General features: G+C 64.4%; 1 protein-coding gene across 5 annotated transcripts in view; it reads left to right on the top strand.

The window, feature by feature from the left end:
* The window catches only part of KCNQ1 (potassium voltage-gated channel subfamily Q member 1), a 350,251-nt gene that overhangs the window by 92,563 nt on the left and 239,445 nt on the right, over positions 1–18,243 (top strand). For 3 of the 5 annotated variants that reach the window (XM_059932316.1, XM_059932315.1, XM_059932317.1), the window contains exons 3-10: positions 1,463–1,589; positions 2,057–2,135; positions 2,494–2,590; positions 3,165–3,305; positions 12,114–12,224; positions 13,240–13,335; positions 15,562–15,684; positions 16,622–16,766. In XM_059932316.1, coding sequence (XP_059788299.1) covers positions 1,463–1,589; positions 2,057–2,135; positions 2,494–2,590; positions 3,165–3,305; positions 12,114–12,224; positions 13,240–13,335; positions 15,562–15,684; positions 16,622–16,766 — 919 coding nt within the window. The remainder of the gene's footprint in view (positions 1–1,462; positions 1,590–2,056; positions 2,136–2,493; positions 2,591–3,164; positions 3,306–12,113; positions 12,225–13,239; positions 13,336–15,561; positions 15,685–16,621; positions 16,767–18,243) is intronic. The other 2 variants (XM_059932319.1, XM_059932318.1) reach the window with 1 other exon arrangement.

The following is an 18,243-nucleotide window of genomic DNA, read 5'->3' as shown; positions in this document are numbered from 1 at the left end:
TGCGAACCAAGAACTTTCTTGCAAAAGGAAAGCGGTAAATTTCCCACATTTTCTCCCATTATCCCCCGAGCTTGCCCCAAACACAAGCTGGATGGTGTAAGTATTCCATCCTAATTATGGATATTTGGGAGCCAGTGTCCGGCTACCCCCTCCTGGTGGGCTCCCTGGTGGGGGAAGGCAAGGCCGGGCACGGGAGCAGGGCCTGCCACCTGTCACCCAGTGGGGGCAGAAGTCCCCAGACAGGGCTGGGTTCCCTGGGCTGGGGCGGGGTGGGGACAGGGCAGGGCACCAGCTGGAAGTGAGCTGACAACGTTCTCAGGTCCATCCACGCTGTAGGCTGTGCCAGAACTTCCTTCCTTTATAAGGCTGAGGAATATTCTGCTGTGTGGATGGACCACATCTTGTTTTGGCTATTCAGGGCCCCTTGAGATTTCGTGTGAATTTGAGGGCTTTTTCTATTTCTGCAAAAATTGTCATCAGGGTTTTGAGAGGGATTGCATTGAGTCTGCAGATCACTTTGAGTGGCATTGACATCTTGACAGTATTAAGTCTTCCAATCCGTGAACGTGGGATGTGTTTCCATCTATTTGTCGTCTTTCATTTCTTTAAACAATATTGTTTAGTTTTCATTGTACAAGTGTCCCACCTCCTTAGTTAATTCGTAAGTACTTTATTCTTTTTGATGCTAGTGTAAATTGAATTGTTTTATAATTTCCCTTCCACATTGTTCATGGTTTGTGTATAGAGATGCAACTGATTTTTGTGATCAACTTTGTATCCTACTTTGTTGAACTCATTTATTAGATCTAACAGGATTTTGCATGGAATCTTTGGGTTTTTTACACATAAGATCATATCGTCTGTGAACAGAGATCATTTTACTTCTTCCTTTCCAATTTGGAAGCCTTTTATTTCTCTTTCTTGCCTAATTGCTCTGGCTGGGACTTCAGTACTCTGTTGAGTAGAAGTGGTGAGAGTGGGTATCCTTGTCTTGGTCCTGATCCTAGAGGAAAAGCTTCCAGCCTTTCTCCGTTGATATGATGTTCGCTGTGGGGTTTTCATATATGGCTTTTATTACACGGAGATAGTTTTCCTCTATTCCTAGTTTGGTTACTGTTTTTATCATGAAAGGGTGCTGAATCTTGTCAAATGCTGTTTCTGCATCTGTTGTGATCAAGAGCCCTTGTGATTTTTTTCCTCCGTTCTGTTAATGTCATGTATTACATTGGTTGATTTTCATGTGCTGAACTGTCCTTGCATTCCAGGTATAAATCCCACTTGGTCATAGTGTCTAATATTTTTTCTGTGGTACTGAATGCAGTGGTGGACCTGGGCCTGTCCAGGGGGGCGATGCAGCAGACCGGGGCCCAGGCCGCCTGCTTCTCAGTGGGCGCACGGGGGAGGGGGAGGGGTGCACGGGGGAGGGGTGCGAGGTGAGCTCACGCCCCCTCTGTCCCCGCAGGAGATCGTCCTGGTCGTGTTCTTTGGGACAGAGTATGTGGTCCGCCTCTGGTCAGCCGGCTGCCGCAGCAAGTACGTGGGCATCTGGGGCCGGCTGCGCTTTGCCCGGAAGCCCATTTCCATCATCGGTGAGTCACGCCCGCCCCCCTGGAAGCTTCACCCCGAGGCTTCCTGACAAGGGCTGAGCACCCTCCCCCAGAATCTGGCAGGTGGACCCCCATCACGAGTACCACCAGGCAGAATCCCTCCGCCGCCTGTGACAGGGCAGGATCCCAAGGCCAGTGGGGTGACCTCCCAGGTCCCCCACACAGGAGCCAGCCTCAGCGCTCAGGTCCTCTGTCCCAAGAGGCTGCTCACAGGGCAGGGGCTCTGGTCAAGCTCAACACAACGTGGGCGTCCACTGCCCTCAGCGGCCTGCGAGGCAGGGCTGGGGAGGTAGGCTCGCGTGGCCTCTGCACGTGCCTGGGACGGAGGGCCTGGTCTCCCCGTCGAGGTGTCTCCGTGTCCCCGTTGTGGGGCCCTGTCCCGCCTGACCGCCAGGCTCCTTGCTGGTGTCCAGCTGCCAGGCTGGTGACGGTGGCGCTGTCCCCTCCAGACCTCATCGTGGTCGTGGCCTCCATGGTCGTCCTCTGCGTGGGCTCCAAAGGGCAGGTGTTTGCCACCTCGGCCATCAGGTAGGCGGGGCTGCGGGCTCCCCGGTTCCGGGGGTGAGAGCGGCGGGGCCGTGTGCTGGGCGGGGTCCAGGCTCAGGGCCGGTGCTGAGTTGGGCAGGAGCGCTCACTCACTTCTGGGACTCAGGCTGGGACCTAACAGTCTGGGGCCCTCAGTCTGCTCATCTGTAAACTGGGGTGATCCTGGGGCTGCCCCCAGAAGGCGGTCTGGGGGCCAAAGGAATTGAGAAATGTACAGGTTTAGCTCCGGGCCTGGTGTTCTGCCTCCACCTTGACCCTGGGCTTCGGGAGTGGGGAGGGGCGCACGGGGGAGGGGGAGGGGCGCACGGGGGAGGGGCGCACAGCGACCTGTCCTCCGCAGGGGCATCCGCTTCCTCCAGATCCTGAGGATGCTGCACGTCGACCGCCAGGGGGGCACGTGGAGGCTGCTGGGCTCGGTGGTCTTCATCCACCGCCAGGTGGGTGGTCTGGGGTGGGAGGACAGGGTCTCGGCCCAGCCTCGGCCTGAGCCAGCTGGGCCGTCCTGCCCCCCACCTGAGGGGCCAGTGTCCCCAGCCTGCCAGGCAGATGGTGCCCACGTTCCTCAAGCTGGGACAAGAGACTGTCAGGCAGATGGAAAGACAGAAATACAACATGGAACTGGGTCCGAGAGGCCCAGAAATCTAAAACGGGGCAGATCATGATCAGCCCTGTGAAGGCGGAGGTGGTTGACCCGCGCCCCTTCGTGAGGCCCAGCCCCGCATCTCACCGAGGTTCTGTGGGAAACAGAGCCGGGCCGGTGGTCCAGGGCACTGGCCTCGCTCCTGGAGGCTGAGACCCAACATTGCCACTGACGAGCTGGGAAAAATAAGTTATTTCTGAAGTCCGATGTCTGCATGTGAGACATGCTGCCATTTATGTCAACTTGGTGGGAAATGTTGGGGCTTGCCGCCGGCAGGCCCCGCTGCCTGTGATGTCTGCCCGGCGCGGGTGCCCAGGGGCTCCGGGTGCCTGTGGGCGCCGGCTGGTCACACCTCCTCTGCCGTCTCCCAGGAGCTGATCACCACCCTGTACATCGGCTTCCTGGGCCTCATCTTCTCCTCCTACTTCGTGTACCTGGCCGAGAAGGACGCTGTGAACGAGTCGGGCCAGGTCGAGTTCGGCAGTTACGCGGACGCCCTCTGGTGGGGGGTGGTAAGTCGGGACCTTCGGGCCACGCGGCCACTGCCCCCTGGGCCAGGGCGGGGCGGGGCCAGGATGTCGCCCTGGGGCTCTGGTTTCTCAAGATCTTATGCCTCGAGACAGCCCCCCCAAATGCTTGAAGCCCTGCCTGGGCACAGGTTTGTAGTTGGATGGGCGGGCGGCACAGGGCTCCGCCCACAGAAGGGCCCAGCGCTGGACGCGTAAAACCTGACAGTCACTGTTGTGGGGTCCTTAAGGTTTTTATCTTTGGACTTGCCTTTTGGGAGGGAAGTCTGGCGGGACCGAGAACAACTGTGCAGGGGGCACGGCCGCACACGGTCCCAACTTCCGCCTTCCCCAGGGCCGGGTTCTCCGTCACCCTGTGCCCCGCGTCTGTGAGGTTCTGTGCTGGCCCCTCAGGTATCCCTGCACCAAGGAGCGTGACTTTGTAGAGCAAAGAAAAGCCACCACGACAGGTCGGGGGATCCTGGGAAAAAGGAAAGGGCTCCCACGTTTTGACTGTGCATCCGGCCCGCAAATTCTGTAGCCGGCCCCGGGCAGCGGTGACACAGAGGTGCCCCGGCTTCTGTCCTGGGGGCCTGGAGGCTCCCCCGCCTGTGAAGTTGGGCTCCTTGGGTGTGCCGTGTCCCCCTCCTGCAAGCACCCAGCACCCTGGCCTCGGCCTGGAAGTGGCCAGGAGTGTGGGCCGGCTCCTTCCAGGGATCACGCTTGTGGTGGGGAAGGGAGACGTGGGGCGCGGGGGGCGGCACATGGCCATGCTGTGGGTGGTTGCAGGGGTCTCCGCCAGCTGCAGGACGTCTGACTGTGTGGCCCCCGGGGCCTGCTCACCACGGAAGCCCAGCATCACTGGTGTGTGGGCCTCAGGGCGCAGAGGACACCCCTCAACAAACCCTCCGCTCGGGCCTTGTGGGGAGACAGGTCCTGGGCTCTCAGCTGCAGGGTGGCCAGCAGCTTACCGGCCTGGGAACAGCACGTGCGGGGGGCCCTGAGGCGGCCCAGACGGACCCTGGCCGTGGGGGAAGGCAGGGGTGCAGCCCGAATGCCCGCTCCGTGGGCCATCTCTGGGCCGTGGGCTGGCCCTGGCCCTCCCCCTTCCCTATGGGGTGCGCTTGGGTGCCAGGGGCTAGTGCCTGGGGTCCAGAACAGCCTGAGCAGCAGAGTGGGTGACACCGGCCCGGCTACGAGCTGCCCGAAGCTGAGGGTGGCCGGCGGGAGCCCCTTTGAGCTGGGGGCTGGGTGGCTGACGTCCAGGCTCGCTCAGCCAGGGAGAGGAGAGGGTCGCAGGCTGCACGAGGTCGGGCCGAGGCCTCAGGGCAGCACCAGGTCCAAGGGGTCCCGGGTCCAGGCAGTGGCTGTGCCGGGCCCTGGCCGTGTCTGTCCCTGACCTGCTTCCTTCCGGAAGGGGGATAGGGGTTCACTCTCTCCCCAGGTTCCCCACCAGCCTCCACAGGGAGGCCCATCCCGGATGGTCCGGGTGGGGCGGGAAGCTGCTCCGTGCCTCCACCCACACCCCCGTGAGGTCCACACGTGTTGGGGGAGGGGCTCCGGATATTGACCGAGTCAGCGTTTTTCTGGAAGTTTCCAGTGTGCCAGGCCGCCCAGGGAAGGCAAGCTCTGCCGGCCCCCCTGCAGGCCTGTGCCTCCACGGGCCCGGGCGTGGCAGCCCCCCGCCCATCCCCCCAGCAGGTTTGGTGGGACAGCCCAGCGCCAGGCAGGGGAGGGGACGCGTCCTGGTGACAGGCAGGTCCTGTGGCGGGACAGGACACTCAGAGCTGGGAGGATCCCCGGGGCCGGATGGCGCGGTGGGAAGCGCGTGGGTGACGGCCCGCGGCTCGGCTGATAAGCAGTGCTCGGCCTTGGCACTGGCCCCCCCTTCCCGGCCGCTCGGAGCTGCCCCCGGCCCGGCCCCTGCGAACACCGCTCCCGCTCGCACACCTGTGCAAACATCCGCCCGCCGGCCGGGAAAACGGCCCCTTTGTGCCCGGCTTGGCACCGGTGCCCCAGCCTCGCCGTCAGCTGCGGCCCCGGCCTGGCCATTGTTCCCGCGGGCCCGGCACCCCCGCCGCCCAGCTCCTGGGCAGACGACTCCCATTCACGGCGGTGGCGCCCCTGCAGCTGTCTAGGCGGGTGGAGCGGCCGCGGCTCGAGTTATGGGCTGTGCTCCTGGCACGTCCCGGACAAACAGCTCAGGAAGCGCGAGCCAGAGCAGCCTGGCTGGGGGCTTCGGAGCCAGCTGGCCACTGCGCCCGGCGGTGGCTCTCCCTCGCTGTCCTCTGCGTGGCTTCGTGGGCCACGAGGGGAGCAAGCCCGGCCCTGCCGTGCCCCGTGGCTCCCCGTCCGGGGCGGACAGACCAGGGTCTGCCTACCAGGTGGTGCAGCCTCCAGCACCTGGGAGGGAGAGGCCTGCCGGCCGGGCCACTGCCCATCACCACGCTGCGTCCACGCCAGACCGGCACCTCTGGCTGGGTGCGTGGGACAGACCTGAAAATAGGGCGTCTGGGCCGCTGGGACGGGCCACCTGCTGTGTTTCCTCTGCGGAGCCAGGGCAGGGGGGCGGGTTCCCGGGGGGAGTGGCCACTGCTGCGTGTGGACCCGCCGGGAGGGCTGTAGGTGCCACGGGGGTGGCCCCAGCGTCCTCAGCATCCAGGCTTGGCCGGTGTTTGCTGGACGAGTGAATGAATCAGTTGATGTGCCCGTAAGACGGTTCTGTCCGTGGCCCCCAGGACAGCGGGTGCATCAGTGTCCTGGGGTGGCCACAACAAAGTCCCACAGACTGAGTGCCTTAAAATAACAGAACTGCGTTCTCTCATGGATCTGGAGACCAGAAGTCCGAGATCAAGGGGTTGCAGGGCTGGCTCCCTCCGAAAGCTCTGGGGGAGGGTCCTTCCCGCCTCTTCCAGCTTCTGGGGGCCCCAGGTGTTCCTGGGTTTGTGGCCGCACCTTTTGTCTCTTATCAGGACACTGGTCAGTGGGTGCCGGGCCCACCCAGGGAGCCCGGGACCATCTCCTCTCCAGATCATTAACCCAGCTGCATCAACAAAGACCCTCTTTCCAGATAGGCTTGTGTTCTGAGGGCCTGCGTGGACATGGATTTGGGTGGACACCCTTCAGCCCAGGACAGCGCCGTCCCAGGTGGACATCACGAGAATGTCTCTCCCCTCACCGAGCCTCGGTTTCCAGGCGGAGGGTCCCCTCCGCTCCTGCTACCCCAGGTGGGGATGCCTGACCTGGGTGTGAGAGCTCCCCCCTCACCCCGAGTGTGGCGCCCCATGCCTGGCTGCCGAGGTGTTGGGGAGGATTTAAGACGTTTTTCTTCGCCCTTGGAACAAAATGCGTTTGTTTGTGTTAAAGTTTGAGTGGAGGGAAAAGCAGTTTTTGCGAACACGGCCTCCTCTGTTTAGTGCCCGGGGGTCTCTCGAATCAGGAGGCCGCCGGGCTCTGTTTACCCCCTGCATCTAAATTTAGAATTTAGAGTGGAAAGGCTAGAAGCCGCCCCTGCATTCAGCCACCATTTAAAACAAGAGTCTGGCTCCTGTTCATTCTCCTTCGCTGTTGGCTCCAGAAGGTTCTGGCTTCCCAGGCTGGACTGCATCCTGGCAGAGTGAGGCCAGAAGGGTCTGGGGGCCGAGTGGGGGGCCTGGGTGAGGACAGGGCCTCCCAGATATTCACATGCAAGGCCTGTCGGCACCGCCCAGTGGGTGGAACCAGGGTCAGGACCTCATCTGGAGCTGGGGAAACCGAGGCCCCGTGGGCCCGGGGGGTGGTGGGCCGGGCCCCCAGCCCTTCAAGGCTCTTCCTCTGCTTGGACTCCATGCAAAGCCCAGGGGTGCTGTGCAGCTAAGAGCAGAGGGTCTCCAGGACCCCGGGCTGCCACCTGCCCGGATCCCATCCTGCACCTGTTGACAGTTGTGTATGGGGCTGAGACCGTGGGCTCTGGGAGCCCAGCCAGAGAAGGGTCTTTACGACTGGGTTTTGCAGGATGAGTAGGGGTCCACAGGGCAGGTCTGTCTCTCTGTACTTACTGTCCACTGAGGGACCCCCTGGGGCGATTTTCTTACATGGACTCAGCAGGCCCAGTGAGGGGGGTGTTCAGCTCTTGTCATCCGGGGTAAGAACTTTCCAGCTTCAGCTCGAGGGAGAGAAACACGGTCAGCGTCAGGGACACAGTGCAACAGGAAGTAGTGCGGTAAAACGGGCGGGAGCGTGGTGTGAAGCCATCCTGCTCCACTGCTGGCCTGCTGAGTGGCCCTGGGCAGGTTACCGAGCCTCCCTGGGTATAAGCTGGGTGCCTACTTTCATGAGCTGGGGAGGGTTGTCAGTGAGGACACAGAGAGCCCAGGGTATCTGGCTCCCAGCGAGGATGCAGCAAAGGCTGGCTGTGAATTTTAGGGGCTGTTTCTGGCCACGGTTCTCTTGGCAGCACCCCCAGGCTGGCCGACAGGCAGTGACCCCCCCAGCCACCTAATTCACACTCGAGTGTTCGTGGCTGCCACGGCCCAGTCACAGCCCTTAGCCCTGCTGGTGCCCAGAGTCCAGCTCTGCCCCGGCCGGCTCCCGGCCTCTAACACCTTAACTCACAGAGCGGCCCCTCTTCGCACGCGCATGTGCACGTGTGCACGCCTATGTGTGTTGGCCCTTCCTGGCCCCCAGGGACCTGTGTTTCCCGCCAGGACGGCAGTGGGGCGCAGAGGGGTGGGCGCACCGTGCAGCCGCGCTGGGGCCAGGGCAGGGCATGTGACCGCTCCGTGCCTCGGTTTCCCCATCTGTAAAATGGGAGGTGGCAGGTCTACCTCCGAGGGCCGACGTGGGGCTCCCCGAGGGGACCACAATCCCAGGAAGGTAGCGACTCTTTCCATTGCTTCCAAGACATTCCTTGGAGGACTGGGCCTCTTGGCCGGGCTGGTCCTGGGCACCAGGCACATTCCGGCAGTCCCGCTCTGCGCTGGGCACTGGGGCACAGCCGGGGGTCAGCCGCCCGGGGGTCTCGTTCTCGGAGGCTTGGCCGTGGTCGGTCGTGGTCCACACGCCGTGATTTCCCTGGGAGTCAGCGAGGGCCCCCTGAGGAGGACACACCGGAGCTGAGCCCTCGAGGCAGAGTCTGCTGCGTGAGGGGCCACGAGCCCGGGCGTGCTGTGGGGTGGGCGCGGCCTGGGCAGGGCCCGGGGTGTCCACAGCGTCCCGCCAGGCGCTGTGTGACGCTCCTGAGGGCCCCTCCCGAGGCGGGAGAAAGGTCTTGACCCCGTCCCCACGGTCCGCACCCTTTCCCCGTGAGTACAGCGGCCAGGGCGCCGAGGCTTCCATAGGGAGAAGATGCGCTCACGTGACGAGGAGCCCTGGGCCTGCGTGGGTTTCTGTTCGTTTATTGACTTTTTCCTTTCTGAAAGGAGGCGGGCTTATTTGGGGGTATGTGTTTGCTTTTGTTTTTACCCAGAATTTGCAAGCCTGGCAAGGTTGTCCCCTCGGCCCTCACGTGCCGGCCTCTGTCCCCTTCACGGTGTCCCCTGCAAGCCTGGCCGGGGTCTCCTGGGGCAGCCCCACGATGGCTGGAGCTGGGGCCCGGGACCGCTGCTCCCACCCTTCGCTGTCCTGAGGCAGTCCTGCCACCCGCCCAGCCTCCCCTCTGTCCACACCTCTCCTCGCCCGAGGTGCCCTCTCCCTGGCCCCGTCCTTCCAGCCTCCTCTGGGCAGGTTGGTGGCCCGAGGCTGGGCGAGCCCCAGAGCCCTCAGCGCGGCAGCCTCTAGCCCTGGGCTTGTTCTCCGGCTGTCCCGGCGAGGGGCCTGGGGATAAGCAGGCCTCGGTTTGGTGCCAGCTCCGTCACTTAGCAGTGGTGAGACCCACCCCCGGCCTCAGTTTCCCTCTCTGGCAGATGGTCCCGAACTCACAGCATGGTCACGAGTTTGCCAAACGGAGGTGCCCCCCTGGTGCGAGCCCCTAGTGTCCACGTTGGCGCCGTCCTCACTCCCACTCCTGGCCGCCCATTCCCTCTGGACAGATGGCCACGGCCTGCAGGGTGGCGGCAGGCTGACCGCGTCCTCTGTGGGGCCGGGCTTCTGGGCTGGCCCTCCCGCTTCCCCCGGAGGCCGGCGTCCAGGAGGAAATAAAATGACAGCAGCGCCAGCTTCTCGTGACGCAAAGTGTTGGGGGGACTGGCAGGTGTCCTCGCACCTCCTGTCCCCGGAGGAGAGACACGGGTGACGGGGGACGCACCCTGGGCTCAGCACCCCGGCTGAGTTGTCTCCCCGAGTCTGTGCCCAGGGGACGTGCAGCTCTGCATTCCGGATCGCCTGCCATGGGGGGCGAGTTCCGAGCACGCGGGCTATAAAACGGCCCATTCCTGAGCTGCTTGTGTCTGTGAATTCAGGAAAAACAAACAGCTCTGCGGGGATGGGCCGTTTCCTCAAAGAGCTGAAAGGATGTCGTTAACTTGACAAAGAAGGTCTGTGGCAGAGTCTGAGAAGCCAGGAGTGTGCCCTGCACCGCAGGGTGGGGGACACCTGGCCGGGGCTCCCCTGGCTTCTTCCTGCCGCCCGGCCATTGGAGTCCCAGCACCTCCCAGCCAGGCGGGCGAGGACATGGGGTCCCGCCTCCGGTGCTCCTGTCCGAGAAGGGAGGTGGCCTCGGGCGTCCCCACCCGCTGGCCTGCCCGCACCGCTCGGCCCCCAGGGCCTTCCAGGCCAACCCCTTTCCTCCTCCCACCTACGTCCGTTTCCCAGTTGTCTTGGAATTATTTTTTTTTTTTGCCTTAATTTTGATAATTAGAAGGTTGTATCATGTGTTATTTGTCTTGAGGCCCGAGTTTCCCGGCACCCCTTAAAATTTACCCCCCCTGGCGTGAGGGCCACACTCAGGTCCATCTCAGAGGTCACCCTGCCCCTGGCTCCCTACATAGCTGCCATTCTCGAACTTGGAGTCACAGGACCCCTTGACGCCCTTATCAGTGATCGAAGACCCCAGAAAGCTTTTGTTTACGGGGCTCACGTCTGTCAATACCGCATTAGAAAATAAAAGTTAGAAATTTAAAAATAGACCCACTGTATGTTTACACACAAATAAATAATTCTACGAGAACCATTTTCCGGAAGACACTGGACACGGCGCCTCGGACGCCCCATCCCCTCTGCAGCCCTGAGGTGCCTTTGCTCCCCAGGTGCTGAGGGGCAGCTGCCGCCCAGGCCTCACACGAGGGGCGCAGACCCTCTGGGGGCTGCTGGCGAGGGGCTGCAGGTTCCCCTGGCCCCCTTATCTGCCTGCTGGCCTTCAGCCTTGCCCAAGGCCTCAGGCTGGCCTGCTCCGCCCTGCAGGTACCAGGCCGCGCTCCAGGTGTGCGCTGCCTGTGTGTGCGTGTGAGGCGTTGGGCCTAGAGAGAGCTGGGCTTGACGTGGGCACCGGCCCCTCTTTATGTGACCTCGCGCCATGTGTGGTACGTACACACGCCTGTGCCTCGTCGCTGCCTTAGCGTGTCTCGGCGTGCGTGTGCGGCGCCCTGTCTCTGTGTCAGGCCATCTGTGTGTGTGCACACGTGCATGGGCAGCACGTTGGAAGCGGGTGTGGACGTGTGTCTGAGGGACGGTGACGTTGCCAGGAAACACCCCGTGTGGCGGTCACGGGAGCCGGGACCACGAACAGTCGCGTGGCGGGTGTTGGGCGGGCGCCTGCACCCGCGCTGCCCCCGGGTTGTGCGCTTTGGTGTAACCCGGGCTCCCGCACTGCGGTCCTTCCCGCTGCCCGGACTCCTGGTCACTCCTGCTTCCTGAGGGCCTCTCGCCTCTGCCCCGGGGCTTCCGAGCTGCCCTGTGTGCCTGTCCCTGTCTGCGTGGACACCTGTGCGGGCCCCAAGGACCCTGCTGCAGAAGCCGCCGCCTCCCTCCTGGGCCTTGTTCAGTGGAATCTGTGAAATGGGCCTCCCCAGGCCCTGCTCCCCGCCGGTCTCAGGGGGCAGGGGGGGTCTCACGGAGGCTCCGTGCAGAACTCCCCGAGCCGCCAGGGGCCGTCCTCACTTGGCCTGGGCTGGGGGCCCTGGAAGGGGGAAGCCGGGTCTCGCCCAGCACACGGGTTGAGCGCGTGTGCTGACGGGATGAGCTGGGGCTCTGGGCGCCCTGGTCCCCCCGCCAGGCGCAGGGCGGGCTTCCCAAGCACCCAGACTCTGGCGTGGACAGGTGTGGGCCGCGTGGCCGGCACAGCCAGGGTGGGCTCTGAGTCCCTGCAGGATGGCGTTGTCGGGCTCACGCCGGAGGCCCCGCCGGGGAGCAAGCCTAGGGTGGGGCTGGGGTGGAAGCAGCCCCTCAGTCCCACTGTCCCGGCCCACGCCCTGGACGGACAGCTGCCCCGTGGGGAAGGAGGCTCAAGCTGCGTCTGAGTCCCTCCGAGAAAAGGGCAAACGCAGCGTCTGGTGCCCGGGGTGGCGTCAGGAAGTGGCGTGTCATCGTGGCCGGGCTCTTTGCGGAGGGTGGGCCTCTGTGGGCGCTTCCGGCTTCCTGGGGGCCGGAGCACAGTGACATCGGTGGCCCGGTTGGCAGGCCTCCTGGGGACGGGGCGGGGAGGCTGTCCCCCGTCGGCGCCGAGCTCCCGTGTGTACGCTGGGGCTTGCTTCCTTTGCAGCGTTAGCATGGGGGACCCAGACCCTGTGGGCTCGAGCACCGCGCTCTCAGCCGCCCGGCCTCTCGGTGCTGGACTCTCTCGCTGGCCTCTGTTGCGCGGTGGCAGGTCTCGGATGGGGCGTGGGGCTCAGGCTGGACGGACGGACGCCCGCCCTGAGGTTCTGGGGCTTGAGTGCCAACCGCTGTCCCTCGTCCTTGCAGGTGACGGTCACCACCATCGGCTACGGGGACAAGGTGCCCCAGACGTGGGTCGGGAAGACCATCGCCTCCTGCTTCTCCGTCTTCGCCATCTCCTTCTTTGCGCTTCCGGCGGTAGGTGATCCGTGTTGGGGGGACTTTCCACGGCTCCTCAGCCTCCTCCGGGCTCTGGGGCTGGCAGGGGGGCCCTGTGAGCAGACCACCCTCAGGGGGCGCATTCAGACCCCAGCTCGCCGGCCTCAGAGCCTCTGGAGGCCGCCGCCTTCCTGTTCCCGGCCCCCGGTGGGTCCTTTGGAGCAAGTGTGGGCGGCGGCGATCACCAGGCCTTTCATGGCAAATAGTGGGGTGCAGGCCGGCTCATTCGGCCGCGGAGGGTAGGGGTGAGGCGCCCTTGGTGGCTGCCACAGAACCGCAGAGGTGCAAGCCGTGAGGGCGGGAGCGGTCCTGCCCTGTGACCTGGGGCAGCTTTGACCCCTGTCCTTCCTGGAGGCCGTAGACCGTGGGCGTTAAAATCCCCTAGTTCACTCTGTGTGTATGTAGGTGCCCGCTAGGTGTGTGACCATACCGTGTGTGTGTATGCACTGTACGTGCACGTGTTATACATCATGCAGTCTGTGTCTGTGTGTCTGCGTCATGCACACGTACTCCATGTGTATCTGTGTGCATATGTATTGTCTATGCACGTGTCACATAGGTATACGTACCGCGTGCATTTGTATGTGCTCGTGCATGTGTGTCACATATGTATGTTCTCTGTGTGTGGTAGTCCTTAATGCACTGCATGTGTGTATTGCGGGTATGTGTGTCCACGCACGTGTGTGTCACGTGGCTGTGGTATAGCGTGTGTATGTATGTACACATAGAGCACATGTACACGTGTATGACTTGCTCCCCTCTGTGGACAGGGAGCTCCCCCTGGTGAGCCGGCCCTTTCCATCCCGTTAGCAATCCTGGGGGTGGGGGCAGCAGCGGGTCCTGCTTGGGTGGGGCTGCCTTCTGCCCCACGGGCTGGGCCGGAGGCACCGACCTCCTCCGTGGGGCCCGCAGCGCCAAGCAGGCCACCGGTGCCCAGCCTGTCTCTCCACTCCCCCGTCTGCAGGATGTGAGCCCTGGTTTCTGTGCCTTCCAGGGGATTCTCGGCTCCGGTTTTGCCCTGAAGGTCCAGCAGAAGCAGAGGCAGAAGCACTTCAACCGGCAGATCCCGGCGGCAGCGTCGCTCATCCAGGTGATGGCAGCCGCCGCCGCGGCCTCGTTGCCGTCGTGTGGTGGTCAGTGTGCCCAGCTCTGTGTCGCCCGGGCAAGTACGAGCCGTGTCTGGTCTGGGAACGGCTCTCAGCCCTGAACTGACCCGGCCCCCGGGGCCGCCGAGACCCTCTCCTGTGGACCCTCCCGAACACGGAAGGGCCGCGTTCCGTGCCACAGACATGCCCACCTGTTGTAACTCCTGCCCTGGGAACCATCGGGTGATGCCGATGGGGTGGGGGCACAGGAGCGTGGGAGCCCACCTTCCTCCATCCTGTGGGCCAGGCCAGGGGGACGAGGAGGTGGCCTGGCCAGTCCCGGATTTGGTCAGTCCTGTGGGCCCCTGGCCTCCAGCTGCAGCGGCCGCCTTGGTGTCTGTCTTCTCCCTCCTCTGTGGCCAGCCCCCGACTGCGAGGGAGCAGGACTGGGAGGGAAGAGTGAGGGGTCCTCAGGTGGCCGTTCCCCCCGGGGTCAGGGGTCGGGCCTGCTTGTGTAGTACTGTTGCTTCTGGGCCACTCCCAGCACCCACGGGGCTCCGTCCTCCCGGCCGACAGGAGGTGAGGACCGGTGACCCAAGGGCACGGGCCGCGCTCTGGACTGATGGGCCAGCTTGGCTTTCTGAAGGCCCGGCAGCTGCCCCTACAGGGCCCGGGGCTCACAGTGCCGGGCCTTGCGGGCGGGGCAGGGGCGGCACCTGCCCTCGGCCCCTCGCTCCCCGCACCCTCCTCCCCGCCAGGCTTCTGTGAGGAGGCTGCCCCAGAGGCCCCCAGCCCGAGAGCAGTGGGCGAGGAAGGTTCCAGAGGCGGGCAAGCGGGCAGGCGGCCCCGAGCCCCTGGACACTGGGCTCCGGCACCCCAGGCTCCTGGAACAGCCTGGAGGACTGGCGGCCCTCTCAGTGCCGAGCAAGGCTGGGGCACAAGGACCCCTGGAGACTCGTGCTCCGAGGGTGTCGGCCGGCGGCCGCCCGGGGCTGAGGAGCAGGCGGAGTGGGCGCGGGGCTACGGGGGGCGGCGGGCAGGGGCCTGGAGCACAGCTGTCATCGCGTGTCAGCACGGCCGTGCGGCCCTGCGCCCGCCGGCGTGGCTGTGGTGCACAGCCTGGACCCCTCTGGGCACCCGGAGCCGAACGGCCCCCGGAGACCGTCTGGGGTCACGCCGGCGGCCGCAGCTCAGCCAGGGCCTCTATCCTGTTCCTCGTAAGCCTGTCCGGAGCCGCCGTCTGGGGCCGGACGCTAATCCTGCACCGGAAGGAAGTGAAGGCAGCCGCCGTAAAGCTGGGGCTCGGCCCCCCCTCAGGCCTGGCTTTATGGCGCCACGGCCTCCTCTCGGGGAGACCGTAAATCAGGCTGCAAATGGCCTGCCCGCGGAGGGGGCGCACTGACTTCCCGCGGGGCGTGTGTGCGGCCCCACACGAGCCTCCCAGGAGGCGGGAGAGGCCTGGAGCGGGGCCTGGAGGGCGGGACTGGGATGAGGGACGGCGGGGCGGGAGGGGGCATGTCCACTGGGTTCCCGTCACAGAGGTGGCATCTCTGTCCCAGGACCCCTTCCCCCGCCCCCGGCATCTCTCTCTCCAGCTCCCACGGCCGGCAGTGCCAAGGCCCTCAGGGTGCGTCCTCCTACGAGGCTCCTGGTGCCCCCTCCGGCCCCCCCACCAGACGTGGCCTCCCCTTGGGTCTCCTCCTCCAGGCCACACCCTGGTGGTAGTCACCGTGGGCGTCTCTAGAGTGAAGGCCTGAGACCTTCATCCCCAGGCCATCTGGAGGCCCCGGAAACTGTGGGTCCCTGGGGGCTCTGCCTCTTGGACACTCAGCCCCGCCTCCTGCTGGCCCTGGGGGCCCTGCCGCTCCACGCCCCCAGTGACCTCTCCCCTGCGGCGTCCCCGAGGAGAGGCCGGCAACCAGGACGGGGGTGGGGGGCGCCCCGTGCCCCGCGGGGGAACCAGCAGGTGGAGGTGGGCGCACACGGACTGGGGCTCACGGGCCCCTGTGGTGGTTGAGCCGCGTGCGACCGTACATGAGGCTGTGGGCTGCAGGAAGGGAACAGGCTCTTGCGGGTGGGGGCAGGCCCTGAGCCTGGGGAAGGGGCTGGTGGGCAGGGAGCCCCGTGGTCTTGCCAGAAGGGGGCCCAGGCAGGAGTGGCGGGCCGCAGCTCCCTGGGAGCCCCCGTCAGTGGCTCCGCGGGTGACAGCCACTCCCTTCTGCTGGTTTCAGACGGCGTGGCGGTGCTACGCGGCCGAGAACCCCAACTCCTCCACCTGGAAGATCTACGTCCGGAAGCCGCCCCGCAGCCATGCTCTGCTCTCCCCCAGCCCCAAGCCCAAGAAGTCTGCCATGGTAACCAGCCCCCGCCTGCCACCAGGATGGGGCACTCACACACGGGCGGGGAGGCCACACGGCCACAGCTCACGGCCGGGATTTGACTCTGGTGCTTCAGCCCGGTGTGGCCCATGGCGCTGTGGGCACTGGGGTATACACCCTGTGCTGGGCTCCTGCCATCCCGGTGTCCCCAGGCTTGGGGGCTTGTAGGACTGGCCGCTCCAGGGCCAGGGCTGTGGGAGGTCCCAAGGAAGTACCCCGGGAACAGGACGGGCTGGATTCCGGCCAGCTGCTGGGAGAAGGCTCTTGAGAGGGCCTTGGTGTTGGGCTTTCCATGCTGGGCCTGGTGGGCCGCAGGGGCTGGAGGTGGCATCCTGGCTCAGGGAAGAGGGTCTCGTGGTCATAGGATAAGGGAGCTCGGGCAGACTTGAGGCAAGAGTCTCGTGAATGAAGGGTGTGGCCCGCCCCTACAGAGCTCTCCTTCCTGGCCCGCGCCCACACCATCCTTGGAGAGACGCAGTCTCCCAGGTTCTGGCTGCCTCTGGAGCCTTTGCATCTGCTATTTCCTCTGCCAGAAGGTTCTCCCAGATCCCAGCATGGCCTGCTCCCCCCAGGTCACCTCCTCAGGGAAGCCTCGGCTGGCCTCAGTCTGTCCGCCCCGCCCCCCTGCTCTAACTCCCGGCTGGTCACAGCCCTCGTTACCACCTGCCCTGGGGTATTCCTGTGTATTTCTCTGTTTGCTGGTTTCCTGTCCGCCTGCCCCCCAGGCTGTGAGCTCCCAGGGCAGCCACTGGGCGGAGCCCCTCTGGCCGCATCACATGCCGCAGCCCACTCTGCCTGTGTGCGAGGGTGCTGGCCTGGGCCCTGGCAGGTGCCCCAGGGGTGGTCTGGGGCCAGCAGACGGCCTGGCAGAGGACGCCCAGGAACTGACAATTTTATTGTCTGGTTTTTTCAGGTAAAGAAAAAAAAGTTCAAACTGGACAAGGACAACGGGGTGAGCCCGGGAGAGAAGATGCTGACCGTCCCCCACATCACTTGCGACCCCACGTCGGAGGAGCGGAGGCCTGAACACTTCTCGGTGGACGGCTACGACGGTTCTGGTGAGAAACCTTCACACAGCGTGAGGGGTGGGGACAGGGCCACGCTCAGCTCTGACCCAGGGCTGCTGGGGCCTCTGGGGTGTCTGGACGCCCCCTTCTCCCCCTCGCACTTGCTCTTGTCCTGTGGACAGCTGGTATTGTCATGTCTGCTCCCGCTGGCCCACTGTCACCCGCGGATGTTCTCCTCTGTTCTGGGCTTCTGGGAGCGAGGCCCTGCCTCGCTCTTGCTGTGTGGCTGGCGCCCCAGGTCTGGCAGAGAGGAGGTGGCCCGTACTACACGTTGACCCCCATTCCAGGTGGAGTGGGGCCGGGGGTCCTGAGCCAGCACCGTGCGTGCCTGCAGCTCTGCCCGTCTCGACGCTCTGTGCCTTTGTTCTCTGTCACTTCTGTGTCCATCCCTCCCCTCTTGGACCTCTTCCCGGGACCCCCAGAATGTTCCCGCATCCGCCAGAACGTTTCAGCTTACTGGTGGTTCGAGGGTGGTGTCACTGTCTCAAGCATGGCAGAGGGTGATGAGTTCACGTTGTGCTCATGGGCGGCTGGTGCCCCGTCCGCCTGGTGCTGGCTTTGTGGGCGGCCGACCCGCGATGTACCCTCCGCATCTGGTCACTGCTGGCAGAAGGGCAGAAAGTGTTCTGGAAAGGAGCCACGGCCTCTCCCTGCTCCCAAGGCTGCCTGTGGACGTCCTCTTTGGGAGCTGGGTGTGCAAGACCGAGCCTGGGCGCCCGCCCTGCTGGGCGCTGGGCTGCCCGGGGCCTCATCACACACCGTCGGGATTCTGGCCCGGCCGCATCGCCGATGGGCCCCTGGGATGCGTTGCCTGCCTGCCCGCTGGAGTGGGTACAAAGGACAATTGTGACAACAGCTCCGGATTTGGGGCAGGACCATTGTCGCAGTGCAGATGGGGGCTTTCTGCAAATGCTAATGCGCAGGTCGGGCGCCGGGAGGAGCTTCGCTCGCTGTTGGCTGAATACGGAGCAGCCCGAAACGATGCGTCCATTCAGCCTGTTTGGCGTTATTAAGTCCTCAGTGATGTCTGCGGAATGTTAATGAGGTACAAGTGCCGGGGAAGTCGGGTGCCTTTTGTGGAATGCTCCCGCACGGAGGAGTTTTTTCTTTCCTGCCAACGCGATAAGTCAGCCCAGCCCAGAGCCACCGGATTTCTGGAGCCTGAGCTGTCGACCTGGGTCCCGTGGGTTACCTGACACTCCTGAATCCTCCTCACCCGGAGGCTCTCAAGAGCCCTGGTGTGGGCGAAGGGGCGCTAATCCCGGGGCCAGATGCCATCACTGGGAAAGGCCTGCAGGCCCAGCTCCCACGCACTGGGGCGCGAACAGCCATGCTGAATTCCACCGCCACGCCAGTCCCAGGCCTTGAACCTGAACCTCAAGAATAGGGCGTGCTGGACAAAATCATCTCTGTCCCAGCACGCGGTACCTGCCCGCGCGCGCCCGCCTGCCCCCCTGCCCATGGCGCC

Source organism: Balaenoptera ricei, chromosome 8 (genome assembly GCF_028023285.1).
Source record: "Balaenoptera ricei isolate mBalRic1 chromosome 8, mBalRic1.hap2, whole genome shotgun sequence".
Classification (NCBI taxonomy): domain Eukaryota; kingdom Metazoa; phylum Chordata; class Mammalia; order Artiodactyla; family Balaenopteridae; genus Balaenoptera; species Balaenoptera ricei.
The sequence above is the reverse complement of the archived record's forward strand: the minus strand, read 5'-3'. Positions and strand labels throughout refer to the sequence as shown.